We start from the raw sequence: 17,154 nt of genomic DNA on the forward strand, positions 1-17,154 counted from the left end.
CGTTTCTTTAGTTGTTTGCGTTGTGACAAAATGCAGCACGTTTCTCGTTTCTTCAGTTGTTTGCGTTGTGATAAAATGCAGCACATTTCTTCAGTTGTTTGCATTGTGACAAAATGCAGCGCGTTTCTTCAGTTGTTTGCATTGTGACAAAATGCAGCACGTTTCTCGTTTCTTCAGTTGTTTGTGTTGTGAGAATTTGCAACACGTGTGCTGTGAAATTGATGATGATCGTTTCTTAATTCGCTGGTGTTTTTTGTACTGTAATTGCATGTGCTTTCTTAAATTACAGCATATTAAGCTCTCTCGACCACCGTACAATTGGCCAGAATAGCAAATATTGCTATTCCATATTGATATATTGACTCTTTTGTTTAAACAGGAATATACTCCTGTCTGAAAACATTTTTTGTTATTTTAAGCAAAAATAATTTAAATGCTAACATTTTTATTTGAAATTCAGAAGAAATGTCATCAGTAGTTTGCAAAATAAAGCATTCAGACACACTGCTATGAAATGTAAATTCTGAGAATCTTACAAATGTCAAGTCAAGATTTGTCTCTTTATTTTTTCATATAGCTGTATAAACACTGTGAGTCCTCATATTACATTACCTCAGATAAAAAAAAGACCAAACAAACAAACAAACAAAAAAAAAACCTCCATATGCTCCCCAATCTATTTTACTTCCATTTCAGGAACAACACCAGCTTGTCATCAGTAACGAGTCCCTTCTGTTATGCATTTGCAATCTCTGAAAAATAAGGCGGAAAACATTTTTATTACTGTAATGGAAAATAAGAGGTTTTATGAGGCCACACATACAGATGTAACACACACCATAAGCCAAACCAACTAATGTAAACAATCAGCTGCCACATTGTTCCACATAATGCAGCCATTTAGAGCACTATTAGTTTGAACAAAGATTTCTAAAACCACTTCCCAGTAACCCGGTGCACATTTCATGTAAGCATCGAGTTACATTTGATAAAAAATAAGAAATAAAATGTGCAAAATAAATACACGTCATATTTACTGTACATTTAAAGCTATCATTTATCCCAAACAAATGCATAGTAAGAAAAAAATAAACAACTATGGAAGTAACCGATATCTGAACTCTCCTCTTTCCAGGAAAAAAATACAGCATTTGTACCACTTATTGCATTTCAGTAAAGCACAAGAATTAACAATCAATCATTAGATTGTGCTCGTTTAAAACATGTTGCTTCCGCAAAGCGAATCCTCTTCGAAATATATCGTAGTTTGGACTTGATCCAACTCTTTGGTGTTATGAAGCTACATTTAATTTTCTAATTACCCGCCAGCTCCTGCACCAATTTCTGAATTGCTGTTTCTTATCAAGTGCTGCTTTTAAGAGACCTTAAAACATTGTGACTCAGCATTCGTGGATTACATTCTCATGACTGCTCTGCAAATTGGTTCTACAACCAACTCTACAGCTCTTTTTTTAATATATTATTTACCTTGTGATATACGATATATATTCTGGGTTCAGTGCAATTTAAAGGGATAGCTCAGCTTAAAATTAGTTTCTTTCTTCTGTTAAACACAAAGGAAGATGAAGGTATGTTGAAGAATGCTGGAAAGTAGCAGCCATTAGCTAAGTTTCCATCCACCTAATTTTGACATGCGTATAAAAAATATATGCGTATAACTGAGTATGATAAACTTTTTATTCAATAAGAAAAGATGCGCATAAACTACGATGGAAACACTTTTACCGAACAAAGTATGCACATTTAAAAATCATGTGATTTTGTTGTAAGAGATCAAGTGATGATCAAAACGTGTGTGGATGGACAAACCAGCAGGCTGAGCACATTGTAAAACATCTGAACTGTTGTTTTGGTCATTCTAAAACGCCTTCGCCGTTTCAGTATTAGTGTTATTATATTATTAATTACCTCCAGAATCAAGAGCGTCTGTGCTCATGCCTTCAACTGACACCGCGCGTTCAATGCGTGTCGGCATTGTCTTCTGAAGCGCAAGTCATTTAGTAAATAAAGAAAAGATTTGCTCATTTAATCAGGAAGTGGCGATTTTGTTCTCTTTGACTTATTGGATGGAAACGGTGATTTATTTGCACGGCTTTTAATGCGATATTCCAGCTTTGCGCTTAAAGTTCATTCACATTTTTGGATGGAAACAGAACTATTGACTTCTATATTATTTTTTTTTTTGTATGCCAATAGCTGCTGGATTCTGACATTCTACACAATATTTTGTTTTGTGTTCAACTGTACAAATAAATTTTCAAGGGTTTAGAACCACTTTAACGTGAGTGAATAGTGCGGTAATAGTTTTTTTCGAGGGCTGAACTACCTTTTCAAGCTCAGCTGACAGAACTTGAGGTGTTCTGTTAATTACCACAACATTTTCTAAAAAAGAGCTCAAGTTCATTAAAAATCAAGTTTATTTGTTCTTTAACTGAGCTAAAATTGTCAAATTTTCTTCACTGTAATACTTTAATAGGGCATTTTTTCTCCAACGCAATCAAGTGTTTGATTTTGTGTGCTCCATCCAGCACTGCAATCTTGTGGTATTCAACATTACACCACAAATGATGTCAATTAAGCTAAACTTGTATTAAACCCAGAATGTTCCTTTACAGTTAACTAAAACTGCTCACACGATCTTAATTTTTTTTTACATTTTTATGTGGCACCTCAATTCTACAAGGTAAAAAAGGCACGTTAAAAGTAGTCCTAAATAATGGCCTCAAAATATGCAGACAAATGAAGAAACAAACAAACATGTCAAAAGAATGTCCCATATGGCCATCGAGCCAAGTTCTCATCAATTAGCTGGTTTTTATGACCACAGGAGCCGTACCGACGGCAGGGTTTGGTCCTGTTGTACCTGATGAACTGCCAAAACCCGAGATTAACCAACACACCCAAATCCTAATTAGTATCATCAACAGAGGTCCTGATTGCCCTCCCGCAGCACCGTCAGAACAACGAGAGCGGGCGCCTCTAGTTCTGGTGTCTTTTCATGTGGAGGGCCAGGTGGTCCGATCGGGAGAAGCAACGGCTACATACGGAGCACTGGAAAGGTTTGGCCCCCGTGTGCTTCCTGAAGTGGCGCGTTAGCTCGTCGGAGCGGGCGAAGCGCCAGTCGCACCCCTCCCATGAGCACTTGTATGGCTTTTCGCCTGTAATGAAACACAGGCCAATATAGTGTGAGTGGAGAACACCGTCACAATTAGGATACAACAGAAAGAAAAAGGTCTTTCTATCGAATTATCTATCACGTTGTCCATCACTGTCATGATGCACAACCATTTTAGACCAAATATCTCTTCTGAGGCATTGCTTTTAAAGGAATAGTTTCAACCAAAACTGAACATTCAGTCATCATTTACTCATCATTCACTTGTCACAAACCTGTTTGAGTTTCTTTCTTCTGTTAAAAAGTGCTGAAAACCTGTAACCATTGACTTCCATGATATTTGTTTTTCCTACTATGGAAGTCAATGGCTACATAACATCCCAGCAGACACACAATGTCATAAGACGTTAATATTAGGTTTGATTTACAGTGCATTCGGAAAGCGCTTCACTTTTTCCATGTTTTTTGTTACAGCCTTATTCCAAAATGGATTAAATTCATTTATTTCCTCAAGATTCTACACACAATAGCCCATAATGACAATGTGAAAAAAGATTTTTTGAAATTGTTGCAAATTTATTAAAAATAAAAAACCTGAAAAATTACATGTACGCAAGTATTCATAGCCTTTGCTTAATACTTTGTTGATGCACCTTTGGCAGCAATTACAGCCTCAAGTCTTTTTGAATTTGATGCCACAAGCATGGCACATCTGTCTTTCCTCTTTGCAGTAACTTTCAAACTCCATCAGTTTGGATGGGAAGCGATGGTGTACAGCCATTTTGTGATCTCTCCAGAGATGTTCAATAGGATTACGGTCTGGGCTCTGGCCACTCAAGGACATTCACAGAGTTGTTGTAAAGCCACTCCATTGATATTTTGGTGGTGTGCTTTGGGTCATTGTCCTGCTAGAAGATGAACCGTCACCCCAGTCTGAGGTCAAGAGCACTCTAAAGCAGGCTTTCATTCAGGATGTCTCTGTACATTGCTGCATTCATCTTTTCCTCTATCCTGACTAGTCTGAAAAACATCCCCACAGCATGATGCTGCCACCACCATACTTCACTATAGGGATGGTTTTAGCCTGGTGATGAGCGGTGCCTGATTTTCTCCAAACGTACTGCCTGCCAATCACTCCAAAGAGTTCAATTTTAGTCACATCAGACCAGAGAATATTGCTTCTCATGGTCTGAGAGTCCTTCAGATGCCAAATTCCAGGCAGGGAGTGGCTTCTGTCTGGCCACTCTACCATACAGGCTTGATTGGTGCATTGCTGCACAGATGGTTGTCCTTCTGTAAGGCTCTCCACAGGAGAACGCTGGAGCTCAGACAGAGTGACCATCGGGTTATTGATCACCTCCATGACTAAGGCCCTTCTCCCCCGATCACTCAGCTTAGTTGGCCGGCCAGCTCTAGGAAGAGTCCTGGTGGTTCCAAACATCTTCCACTTACGGATGATGGAGGCCACTGTGCTCATTGGAACTTTCGGAGCAGCAGAAATTTTTCTGTAACCTTCCCCAGCCTTGTGCCTCAAGATAATCCCGTCTCGAAGGTCTACAGACAATTCCTCTGTCTTCATGCTTGGTTTGTGCTTTGACATGCACTGTAAACCCTGGGACCTTATATACAGGTGTATGCCTTTTTACATCATATCCAATCAACTGAATTTACCACAGGTGAACTCCAATTAAGCTGCTGAAACATCTCAAGAATGATCAGTGGAAACAATGTACCTGAGTTCAATTTAGAGCATCACTGCAAAGGCTGTGAATACTTCTGTACATGTGATTTTTTTTTTTTTTTTTTTTTTTTTTTTTTTTTAGGTTTACTTTTAATAAATTTGTAACAATTTCAACAAATATTTTTTCACATTGTCATTATGGGGTATTGTGTGTAGAATTTTGAGGAAATAAACTAATTTAATCCATTTTGGAATAAGGCTGCAACATAAAAAAATTTGGAAAAAGTTAAGCGATATGAATACTTTCTGGGTTCACTGTAGGTCACCTTCACTAAGGACAAAGTTATTTTGATGCCCCATAACAACATGAAATGACGTTGATATTTTGTTGATTTTAGGTTGTGTTGGAAAGTGACCAAAATCCAACGTTAAGCCAACATCTTAAACCAACGTCATATTGATGTCAAGTACTGACATTTATTCGTCAGGTATGGCAACCAAAATCCAATGTCTGATAAGACGTCATAGTGGTAACGTCCACACAACGTTAAGCTGTAACATCATTAGACGTTGATATTTTGTTGTTTTTAGGTTGCGTTGGAAAGTACCCAAAATTCAACATCTGTCTGACATTAGACATTGATGTCGGCCTGACATTGGGTTTTGACGTCAACCCGATTTTCATTTTTCAAACAAAATGCAACATCACACGACGTTAGGGTACAGTGTCAATCTGACATCATGTTGATGTCCTGTGCCTGCTGGGATTTTTCAAAATAACTTGTTTTGTGTTGAACAGAAAAAGAAACTCATAAATGTTTGAAACCATTCGAGGGTGAGTAAATACTGAGCACATTTTAATTTTGGGGTGAACTATCCCTATAATGAATCATTTAAAAAGAATCACAAGAAACCATTTGATTCACTGAATGAACTCGCCACTATTCACCTTTCAGTGATGGAGTATTTAAAACAAAAAATAGCTCTAATTTATGGAATATTAGATGTTTTTACAGAAGAAATGCTTTTTGCAGATCTCTTCAGTTGGCAAAAATCAGTCTTTGGTTGTGATTAGTATATATATTTTTAAGAAAACACCAATTGAAACTGCTCAGTTTTAAACTACTGTTTTTCTTGTGTCAGAGTGGAACATTCCTTGCATAATTTACAGCATTAAGAGAAAATCTGAGGACAAGCTGGACATTATGACTGTAATATGCCTAAAGGACTCAAAATCTAATTGAGAGCGTGTGAATCAGAATTCTTTTATCTCCAACATACTTGTTTTATATTGTGTTGTACAGTTACCTTGAATGACAGAAATAACACACTGAAAACTGTGTGAACAGCTCTCTGGTCTCCATGATATTGCTTATCAAGTCTTACCTGTGTGAGTGCGTAAGTGGGCTTTCAAATGTGAGGACTTGGTGTAGACCTTCTTGCATCCTGATACAGAATAACAGAATACAACAAGTGTTAGCAAATACAGTAACGGAAACTTTAACATTAAAGCTTATATCTATTAAATACACACAATAGGAATGGTTGAATAGTTAAAATATTGAATAGAAATAATAAATGAACAATTAAAAAATTTGTCCCCTTGGTCCAAACCTGTATGATTGTATTTCTTCATACTTTAAAGAACGTCTGTGATTGTCAATAAAATGAAAGTCAATGAAAAAGTTATTTTGTATTTACCATAAGAAAGAAAATCATACAGGTTTAAAACATCATGCGAGTGAGTAAACAATGGCAGAAATGTCATTTATTTGGGGTGAACTGTTCCTTTAACATTCTGGCCAGCTCTGACTTGTCCAGCAGGCTCATATTTAGTGTCTATGGGTTTCGCATTGTGTCCTAAGCTTCTTAGTCAGTCAACGTCCAACCTAGAGACCGGTAATTGCCAAATGTTTAGTCATGTCAGTCCACAGCATCTATTCAGCAATGTTGAATCATCTGAATAGCCATTTAAGCCTGCACTGTGTCATTTGGACTTTGTGTAAAAAGCGGCGTCTTTCCTTCCGACACAATGATATCAAACAAAGTGTATACTAGGGGTGTCCAATCCTGTTTCTGGAATGCCTGCTGACTTTAGCCCAAACCAGCTAAATTACACTTGCCTAGAAGTTCCAGATAAGCTTATTAAAGTGGTTCTAATAGGGATGTATGATATAAAGGCTGCTAAATATGATAAATTATGGATTATTTTCACCAGTTGATCCACTTCATATGGCCATACAGGTTTTGACTGGTGCATTGCATCACACATTGCACAGAGAACATGCACACTTCAGTATAGATTTTGCTGAAGGAGAGACAAAATGTCAAACAGTAGGGAAGATCTTTACAAAAATGGGTATCAGAATTTTGCGAAGAGAAAATAAGTGTTATGGTTTGATTAAAATGAAATAAAATTTCTAGTTCACTGCATTTGCCTGCCTTTTTATTTTGTAATTACTCTCAGAATAATCAAGATTTGTTGTTATCCCTCTATATATCTATACCTCTAAATATGATCTTCTAACATTATCTGTCAAAATGTCCATATTGGTGCACCCCTAAATGGTAGACCTCAGCGGTGCCCAAATCTGTTCCCAGATGCTTACTGTAGTCACATACTAAAGAGTCTAGATGCTAAATGTAGTTTCACCTGGCACATCACAGTGATGTATCCTCCTTTTGTCCAGATCGGGATTGCTCCTGCGGTTGTACTGGGCAGGCACCTGTTGTGTTTGGACAGAAAGTGCTGGTCCAGGGGTAAGACATGCCATTTTTGATGCCATGCTAGCAGCATATGACGGAGGTGGCGATAAGTTCTGTATGAGTTCTTTCCTCCTGTCTGGACTGCCTGGTTCTGAGTTGGGTGGGGAGGGTGGTAGATAGGCCGCCCTCTTCTGAGGATGCGAACCAAACTGGGCAGATAGAGAATATCCATTGCTGGCCATATTACAAATTGATCTCTCTGTGCCATGACTGGGTGCTGGGTGAATGCTGTTATACGTTGACATGGGAGAGCACGTGGCATTGTGGGAATCTGTGCAAGAGTGCCCTCCAGGCACATTGGGCTCCAGATCTGAATTCAACAGCTGATACAGTGGAACGTCTGGGAATTCGAGGGATGGCGTCTCATGCTTGATGTAAACATTACAACCTGTTTCCGGAGCTGGAGTGTAGAGGTTTGTGTATTCTTGATGGGTCATGGTGGGCGCAATGGAGCCATGGCAGCTGGAGTAGTTGAATGATGAATGTATGGGTTCAGTCTTTATCTGCGGCCCCGCAGACCTCACGGTTCTACACATGCCGGTTCGTAGGTAGGTGACGTCAGGTAAGAAAACATTCATGTTTATGCTATATGGTGTGCCTTGGTCCATAGTCAAAGAATTGTCTTGACAATACTTCTTATGGTCTGACAATGCATGAAACTGAGGTGGCAGGTATCCATCCATATCTCGGCAGATCTAAGGAACAGAAAAACTGTTTTAACAAGCCTTAATCACCTATAATCATTGGAAATGTAGAATAAAGCAAAGTTTAGCTGGTTAGCATGGTCCTATTAGATCAGAGGTTTCCAAACCCTGGAGGGCAAGTGTCCTGCAGGTTCTAGGTCCAGCTTGCCTCAACACACCTGCAAGGATGTTTCTAGAAAGCTTAGTAAGAGCTTGATTAGCTAGCCCAGGTGTGTCTGATAAGGGTTGGAACTAAACTTTGCAGGACACTGGCCCTCCAGGACTGAGTTTGGGCACCCCTGTAATAGATGGTAGCTCATTTAATATAAATCTTACAGAATTCCACCAAAATTAAAGTTAGAAAAATCATTATAGTTTTACTGTTCATACATTCTTTCATGCAAAGTGTTCAGATGAAAGTTTTTGTGTTCTGATGGTGTCATCAGTATTGCCATGATGCTTTCTGGTCATTAGTCAGGTGCTGTTTACAGCTGAATGGCTCAAAACATGGCATATTTCCAGCCAAGAAACTGCTATTGACACATGAATGCTAATGTACACGTTTCTCTACTGAATACATGTATAGCTTTTTCGTAGAAATCCTTTAAGCTTCCTAGTAAACAATGCAGAATTCTTGAGACTTACAAAACAAGTTCAGAGAAATGCATGTTTAACCTGACAGATTTTTGTCCATTATGTTCACACATGTACAGTAAATCCACACTCTCAAATTCAAACTTGTTCAAATTCCTGTCATTTTTAGGGCAACAAGTCAGCTTGTTTGCATCTCTAAATACTCAGGCTTGTTGCTACCTTACACCGAAGAAGGAACCCCAATACAAGCTCTCTCTCCCCCTCTCTCTCTTTCTCTGCCATCCATAAACTAGGAAATACTCCATCTGAATTTAGAGCCTACAGCTGCTCTGCTGTTATGGAGTTTTCAGATTAAGGTCAGTGCAGAGTTCAGCACAATTCATCCAGCATGCTCATACACATATACAGTATAACGCACCAGAGAACACCATTTGAAAACATTTCTGTAAAATGTAAGCTGTGCAGCCGATCACATTACAGTGCGTTTTAGATCAAAGGCATAAATAACACACGCGTTTCGGAAAGCATGGCACCCAGCACTGTTTACCAATGTAACATGCGATTACAGATTGACTCTACCAGAATGTGATGCTTTGATGGAGTGTCATTAAATCCACTGTAATCGTCTCTCTCTCTCTCAATGCCTCGCTCAGATCTTAGAGGTGTTTTATTCTAGTCGTGGATCCTGCTCAACAAAGCGTTGCCCATAACCGCATGTCCTCCGCTGAAATCAACTGGACATCACGTCATTCAATATGCCGCAAATAAGCACAACACGACAGACAGCCAGAGATGTCAAGCGCTTTACGCGTTTGACAAGACAAATTACGCAACTGCCTCGTTTCAATGCCTCAAAACGGGGCGGGGCTTTATCATCATGCATTTAATAATTCATCCAAACAGGTTTTCAGGATCTCTAATAGTCCTGTTAAAGAAAACAATCCTGCAAAACGTGAAATCATTTATGCATGTAATAACACTGGCTGCTGGATGACAGAACTTTACCACGGTGACTTTACGCGCTGCTAACTGAAATAAAACAGTAAGTGCATTATTAAAATGTTTGTTATGAGGTAACCTACTTGATGTTAATTAAATGTGGATCCTTCAACAATTTTGGACAATAAAAAAACAAGAGTTTCAAACATACAAACACCACATATCATCATAACATACATGTCACCTAGCCGAAATAATACAGTAATTATGAAGAAAAATATAAACTGCCTGTTAATCAAAGGTAGCGAAATATAAGACAGATCCAGACACGTGAAATCAATAAACAAGTTATAAAAATAAACTTGCCACAATTAACATAACTGAGAACAGTACTTATAAATTATTTATTATTATTATTTTTTAGATAGATAGATACAACAATTAGAATAGCAACAACAATTTATAATACTTTGTTTTATTATTGTATTTATTAATTTATTTTATTATATGATTTTATGAGACGATGCAGTGGCGCAGTAGGTAGTGCTGTCGCCTCACAGCAACAAGGTCGCTGGTTCGAGCCTAGGCTGGGTCAGTTGGCGTTTCTGTGTGGAGTTTGCACGTTCTCGCTGCGTTTGCGCGAGTTTCCTCCGGGTGCTCCGGTTTCCCCACACAGTCCAAAGACATGCGGTACAGGTGAATTGGGTAGGCTAAAATTGTCCGTAGTGTATGAGTGTGTATGGATGTTTCCCAGAGATGGGTTGCAGCTGGAAGGGCATCCGCTGCGTAAAACGTGTGCTGGATAAGTTGGCAGTTCATTCCGCTGTGGCGACTCCGGATTGAAAAAGGGACTAAGCCGAAAAGAAAATGAATGAATGAATGATTTTATGATTTATTAATTTATTATTATCATTATTAGGCTATCTATCTATCTATCTATCTATCTATCTATCTATCTATCTATCTATCTATCTATCTATCTATCTATCTATCTGTCTGTCTGTCTGTCTGTCTGTCTGTCTGTCTGTCTGTCTGTCTGTCTGTCTGTCTGTCTGACAATAGCAACAATTATAACAAGTAATAATACATTACTTTGTTTTAATATTTTATTGTTTATTTGTTTTATATTTTTTATGATTTATTATTCATTCATTGATTTTCTTTTCGGCTTTTCCCCTTTATAAATCTCTCTGTCTGTCTGTCTGTCTGTCTGCCTGTCTGTCTGTCATATACAATAGCATAATTATAATAGTAACAACAATTCACACTAATTTACTTTGTTTTATTACTTCATTATAGTTTAATCAGTACATAATGACTTGTTGCATATATATGTCTGTGAAAACATTAGGTCATTCATACTAATCACTTAAAACAGAATATTGTCTCTAAAAATATTAAAACAAATCTATATAAATATCCAATATACACGAATGAATTTACTTAAAATATGTCCCTATTATAGGCAAATTCAGAGCGCCAATAATAACAATAACAATATCTATAATTAGAATATAGTATAATCTAACCAAAACATATTTCACTATTGTTAAATATTACTTTCTGTTTTAATAATGATTTTTTTTGACGTAAATGTGTAATCTAAAATGATTATAATATGCTGTTTAAATAAAGTGAGACTTAATGTATAAAATTAGTTTAGATGAACTAAAATGTTTCATTTAAATTAATAGCCTTCTAAATAACAACACTTAAAGGTAATCAAACCAGATAAGCCACGAAACCAAAACTATTCATTTGTACTTGACTGATGAGATCCTTAATCCCTGTGAATACAGTATGGAATTCCAGAGAATGGGTTAATTCACATTTATGCCCCCCACCCTCTCTCTTTCTGTGTCTCTCTCCCTTGGGCCATATGTGCTGGTATGCAAAACTGCTTGACTGCACTGCAGCTGCCTGTGTGGATTGCGTGTTCTATGCCAACATGCAAGGAGAAGTGTTGAAGTAGGCTAAGTTGCTGCCAGGGACAAATATCAGGAATGTTTTGATTAAAATAGCACGCGATCATAAATGATCACTCGGAATGCCGGCGTATTCTTCAAAGGCTGATTTGAGGGCAAATTTGATGAAAATGTACAGCAGTTGAACCAATTCATTAAAAAAAACTGGGATACTCTAAAAATGTCATACTGCAAATTTACAGTTACAAGAAGCTAAAAGTTTGCATGGTTGAATGATTGTGGCAAGATGGTACTAGTTCAATAGAAATGAACTTTAATCCTATCCATCAAAATGTCAGTGATTATTAAAAATGTGCCAGGAGTTTCATTTTACTGTAAAAGAAAATCAATGTCTCACATACAGGGAAACCTACAGAACAGTATGTGTTAGCATGACAAATGAATCGTGATGTTGAAATAAAGGCCGTTCCCATCATTCATATAGGAACATGCATTGTCCTGCTTAACAGAGGCATTTGAAAACCAAACACAGGTATATTAGAAAAACAAAGACACACACGTTGGACAGGTTTAGAGATTTGTTCTGGGGCTGGACAAACCACTGAAACTGGAACAATGTGATGGACTTCTGATGTTTTCTGTACATTTCACCTTTACATTTGCAGAATCGGTCAATCAATACTTCTGTGAAAAGATAGAGCACACAGAAATGGAAACACTGTCATCATTTACTCATTCTCATACACTACCTGACAAAAGTCTTGTTGCCTATTCAAGTTTTAGGAACAACAAATAATAACTTGACTTCTAGTTGATCATTTGGTATCCGAAGTGGCTTATATGAAAGGCAAAGTCCTCTAGATTACGCTTATTTTACCGAAATAAAATATGATCATGCCTTGATTTCTTAATTATTTAATTAGCACAGTAAGGTCTGACTTTGCTTAGACAAAAATCTTGTCATTTAACACAGAAATAATGTACAGTATAGAATATAAAGTCATGGTGCAGTGGGAAAAGAATTAATATTGTTTATGACTTAATTGAGCTTGAAGGACTGCATCCATGCATCTGTGCAATGACTCAAATAACTTATTAATAAAGTCATCTGGAATGACAAAGAAAGCATTCTTGCAGGACTCCCAGAGTTCATCAAGATACTTTGGATTCATCTTCAATGCTTCCTCCATCTTACCCCAGACATCCTCAATAATGTTCATGTCTGGTGACTGGGCCGGCCAATCCTGGAGCACCTCGACCTTCTTTGCTTACAGGAAATTTAATGTGGAAGTTGAAGTGTGAGAAGGAGCGCTATCCTGCTGAATAATTTGCCCTCTCCTGTTGTTTGTAATGTAATGGGCAGCACAAATGTTTTGATACCTCAGGCTGTTGATGTTGCCATCCACTCTGCAGATCTCTCGCACGCCCCCAAACTGAATATAACCCCAAATTGTGATTTTTCCTTCACCAAACTTGACTGATTTCTGTGAAAATCTTGAGTCCATGCAAGTTCCAGTAGGTCTTCTGGAGTATTTGTGATGATTGAGATGCAGTTCAACAGATGATTCATCTGAAAAATCTACCTTCTGTCACTTTTCCAGATGATCAACTAAAAGTCAAGTTAGTATTTGTTGTTCTTACAACTGGGATTGATGACAAGACTTTTTTCAGGTGGGATCAATTAAATCCTGTAAGACTTTCTTTCATACATTCATTCATTGATTTTCATTTTATCTTAGTCCCTTTATTAATCACGGGTCGCCACAGTGGAATGAGCCGCCAACTTATCCAGCATATGTTTTACACAGCGGATGCCCTTCCTGCTGCAACCCATCACTGGGAAACATCCATACACACTCATTCACACAAATACACTATGGACAAGTTAGCTTACCCAATTCACCTATACTGTAGCACATGTCTTTGGACTTGTGGGGGAAACCGAAGCACGCGGAGGAAACCCACGCAAACATGGGGAGAACATACAAACTTCCCACCGAAATGCCAACTGACCCAGCTGATGTTCGAACTAGGGACCTTCTTGCTGTTCTTGCTTGTTTTGTTTTAGACCTATATGACCCATTAATTGGTAAAATGATTCTCTGTCAGTAATTTGACTTTGTAAGCAAACACCAGACTTTTATATAAAATCATACTTGTGATTTTGAGAAGCATAAGTAAGTAAGAATAAATCTATTTATTTTACATTTCATTGATTTACTAGCTATAGATTCTGTATATTTGTGACTTACTGTACAGGTCAAAGCTAAATTATTAGCCCTCCTTTGAATTGTAATTATAATTAAATTTTTAAAAAATATATTTCCCATGTTCTACAAGTAAATTGGCCATAGTTAATGAGTGTGTATGGATGTTTCCCAGTACTGGGTTGCCTCTGGTAGGGCATCCGCCGTGTTAAGCATATGCTAAATAAGTTGGCGGTTCATTCCGCTGTGGTGACCCCTGATGAATAAAGGGACTAGGCCAAAGGAAGATGGATGAATGTTTAACAGAGTAAGGAATTTTTCACAGTATGTGCTAATAGATTTAATATTCTTGAGAGAGTCTTATTTATTTTAGAATGGCTGGAATAAAAGCAGTTTTTACATTTTGAAAACAAATTAAGGTCAACATTAATTAGTCCCCTTAAGACATTTCACCCCACCTCCCGCCCCCTGATTGGCTACAGAACAAACCACTGTACCCAATGATTGGCTAATTAGCCTAACTATCCTAGTTAATCTAATTAAAAGCCTTTGAAATGCACTTTAAACTGAATGCTAGTATCTTGCAAAATAACTAGTACTGTGATCAAGGCATCAAGACAAAACAAAATTAGTCATTAGAAATTAGATATTAAAGCTATTATCTTTAAACTATGTTGAAAAAAGTCATTCCTCTTAAACAGTATCTTACATATCTGAAAAATAAATACACTTTGTCTAATAAATTTCCCTTCAACTGTATATGTACACATATTTTGTTGTGCCATGCCAGTGTCTTATTGCCAGATATTAAATTAAGATCCACTGAATCTAGTTATGTATTGAATGCGCATCAAAGCCGGGTATTTTCTGTTGCTCATTAGAGAATTTAAGGATCACAGCAGCCAGGGAGCATCTGTTGATGTTGGCACATATATATCCGCGTATGAATGCAAGTAATTCATGTCGCATGTTATTAAAAACTCTGAATATGCCGACAATTGAATGCCAGGTTTTAAAAAAATGCAAAGCATGTATTTGGAGTGAGCATCTACTGTATATGAACTAATAAGGTGAAACTCACAGGGCTAAAAATAGTTTGCAAATACAGGAATATGAGGGTATGTGCTTATGAATTATTAGTGGTAATGATTTGCTGGTTAAAATAATAGTAAAACATACATATCTATAAACTGTATACACTCACTGGTCACTTTATTAGGTACACCATACTAGTACGGGGTTGGACCCCCTTTTGCCTTCAGAACTGCCTAATCCTTCGTGGGATATATTCAACAAGGTACTGGAAATATTCCTCAGAGATTTTGGTTCATATTGACTTGATAGCATCACACAGTTGCTGCAGACTTGTCGGCTGCACATCTATGATGTAAATCTCCTGTTCCACCACATCCCAATGGTTCTCTATTGGATTGAGTTCTGGTGACTGTGGAGGCCATTTGAGTACAGTGAACTCATTGTCATGTTCAACAAAACAATCTGAGATGATTTGCGTTTTGTGACATGTTGTGTTATCCTGCTGGAAGTAGCCACCAGAAGGTGGGTACACTGTGGTCATAAAGGGATGGACATGGTCAGCAACAATACTCAGGTAGGCTGTGGCGTTGACACAATGCTCAGTTGGTACTAATGGGTTCAAAGTGTGCCAAGAATATATCCCCCACACCATTACACCACCACCACCAGCAGCCTGAACCACTGATACAGGGCAGGATGGATCCATGCTTTCATGTTATTGACACCAAATTCTGACCCTACCATCTAAATTCCGCAGCAGAAATCAAGACCAGGCAACATTTTTCCAATCTTCTATCATCCAATTTTGGTGAGCCTGTGCTAATTGAAGCCTCAGTTTCCTGTTCTTGGCTGACAGGAGTGGCACCCGGTGTGGTCTTCTGCTGCTGTAGCGTGTTGTGTGTTCAGAGTTCTGCTTACCTCGATTGTAACGAGTGGTTATTTGAGTTACTGTTGCCTTTCTAGCAGCTCGAACCAGTCTGTCCATTCTCCTCTGACCTCTGGCATCAACAAGGCATTTGCACCCACAGAACTGGCGCTCACTGGATATTTTCTTTATTTTTTCAGACCATTTTCTGTAAACCATAGGGTTGTGCATAAAAATCCCAGTAGATCAGCAGTTTCTGAAATACTCAGACCAGACCGTCTGGAATCAACAATAATGCCACATTCAAAGTCACTTAAATCACCTTTCCTCCCTGATTCTGATGCTCGGTTTGAACTGCAGTAGATTGTCTTGACTATGTCGACATCCTTAAATGCATTGAATATCTGCCATGTGATTGGCTGATTAGAAATTTGCATTAACGAGCAGTTGGACAGGTGAACCTAATGAAGTGGCTGGTAAGTTTAATGCAAATCAGTTCTATTTTAACTCAACATTCATAATACTGTAAGCAGGTAGGTTTTTGTGTTTTGAAAGCATTTGCATTAAGTGTCAAATCATTTCAGGCACTACAATATACTGTATATTGTCAACGAACAAGAAATGATATTTGATCCTAAAATTCAAAAACAGATTTGTTTCATAGGTTTTCTCAAAACTATTGTATCCATCAGTGTTTTAATTCACATTCTGTCATGTTTTCTAAAAAAGCAGGTTGCAATGTCAAGTGTAAAGTTGTAGTTTCAAGTGGGTGTGGTGCGTCAGGAAGCCCACATTGTTAGTGGGATTATGGGTAGCTTATTGAAAGAGCTATTTAAGATAGTATTTAATGCTTTATGGCACTGAATAGAACCTAATCCTTTTGAGTATGTGTGTGTGTTTATAAGACATGTGAACTCGAGAAACAGACAGGAGAAAATAGAGCGAGTTGTACTGTATGTGTGAATCATTGTGTGTTTGGTTTTAATGGTGTACGTGGGCGACTTTATGATTTCTGATAATGGGAAATGTAGATTTAACAAGTACAAACTGTTAGAAGCAAAAACAGGGCAACACTGACACATCTAGACCTCATTGTTATTAGTTTTGTCTTGTGTTAGGTGTTAAATATTAACAAATGTGGGTTTAAAAGCAATTACTGTACATGTGTGAGAGAAAAAAAATATGTTATTTTATACTGTCAACATGAATGTTGAAAAATGAAAAATCAAAGCTGTTTTTAAAATGGTTATTCTGATGACGACTTAGCAGAAGTATCAAAGAGCTTTTTGCAGTCATCAGAGATTCAGAAATTTATGGCAAGAT

General features: G+C 37.7%; 1 protein-coding gene across 1 annotated transcript; it reads right to left on the reverse strand.

Annotated features, from left to right (window-relative positions):
• Positions 1-536: 536 nt before the first annotated feature.
• On the reverse strand, positions 537-9,665 carry klf5b (Kruppel like factor 5b). The gene is made up of 4 exons (XM_056465449.1): positions 9,440-9,665; positions 7,471-8,278; positions 6,204-6,263; positions 537-3,179 (listed from the first exon to the last, which is right to left on the reverse strand). The coding sequence occupies exons 2-4, from the start codon at positions 8,264-8,266 to the stop codon at positions 3,001-3,003; spliced, it is 1,035 nt and encodes a 344-aa protein (XP_056321424.1). The 5' UTR covers positions 8,267-8,278; positions 9,440-9,665; the 3' UTR covers positions 537-3,000.
• Positions 9,666-17,154: the final 7,489 nt, after the last annotated feature.

The sequence above is a fragment of the Danio aesculapii genome, chromosome 9 (assembly GCF_903798145.1).
Source record: "Danio aesculapii chromosome 9, fDanAes4.1, whole genome shotgun sequence".
NCBI classification, from domain to species: Eukaryota; Metazoa; Chordata; class Actinopteri; order Cypriniformes; family Danionidae; genus Danio; species Danio aesculapii.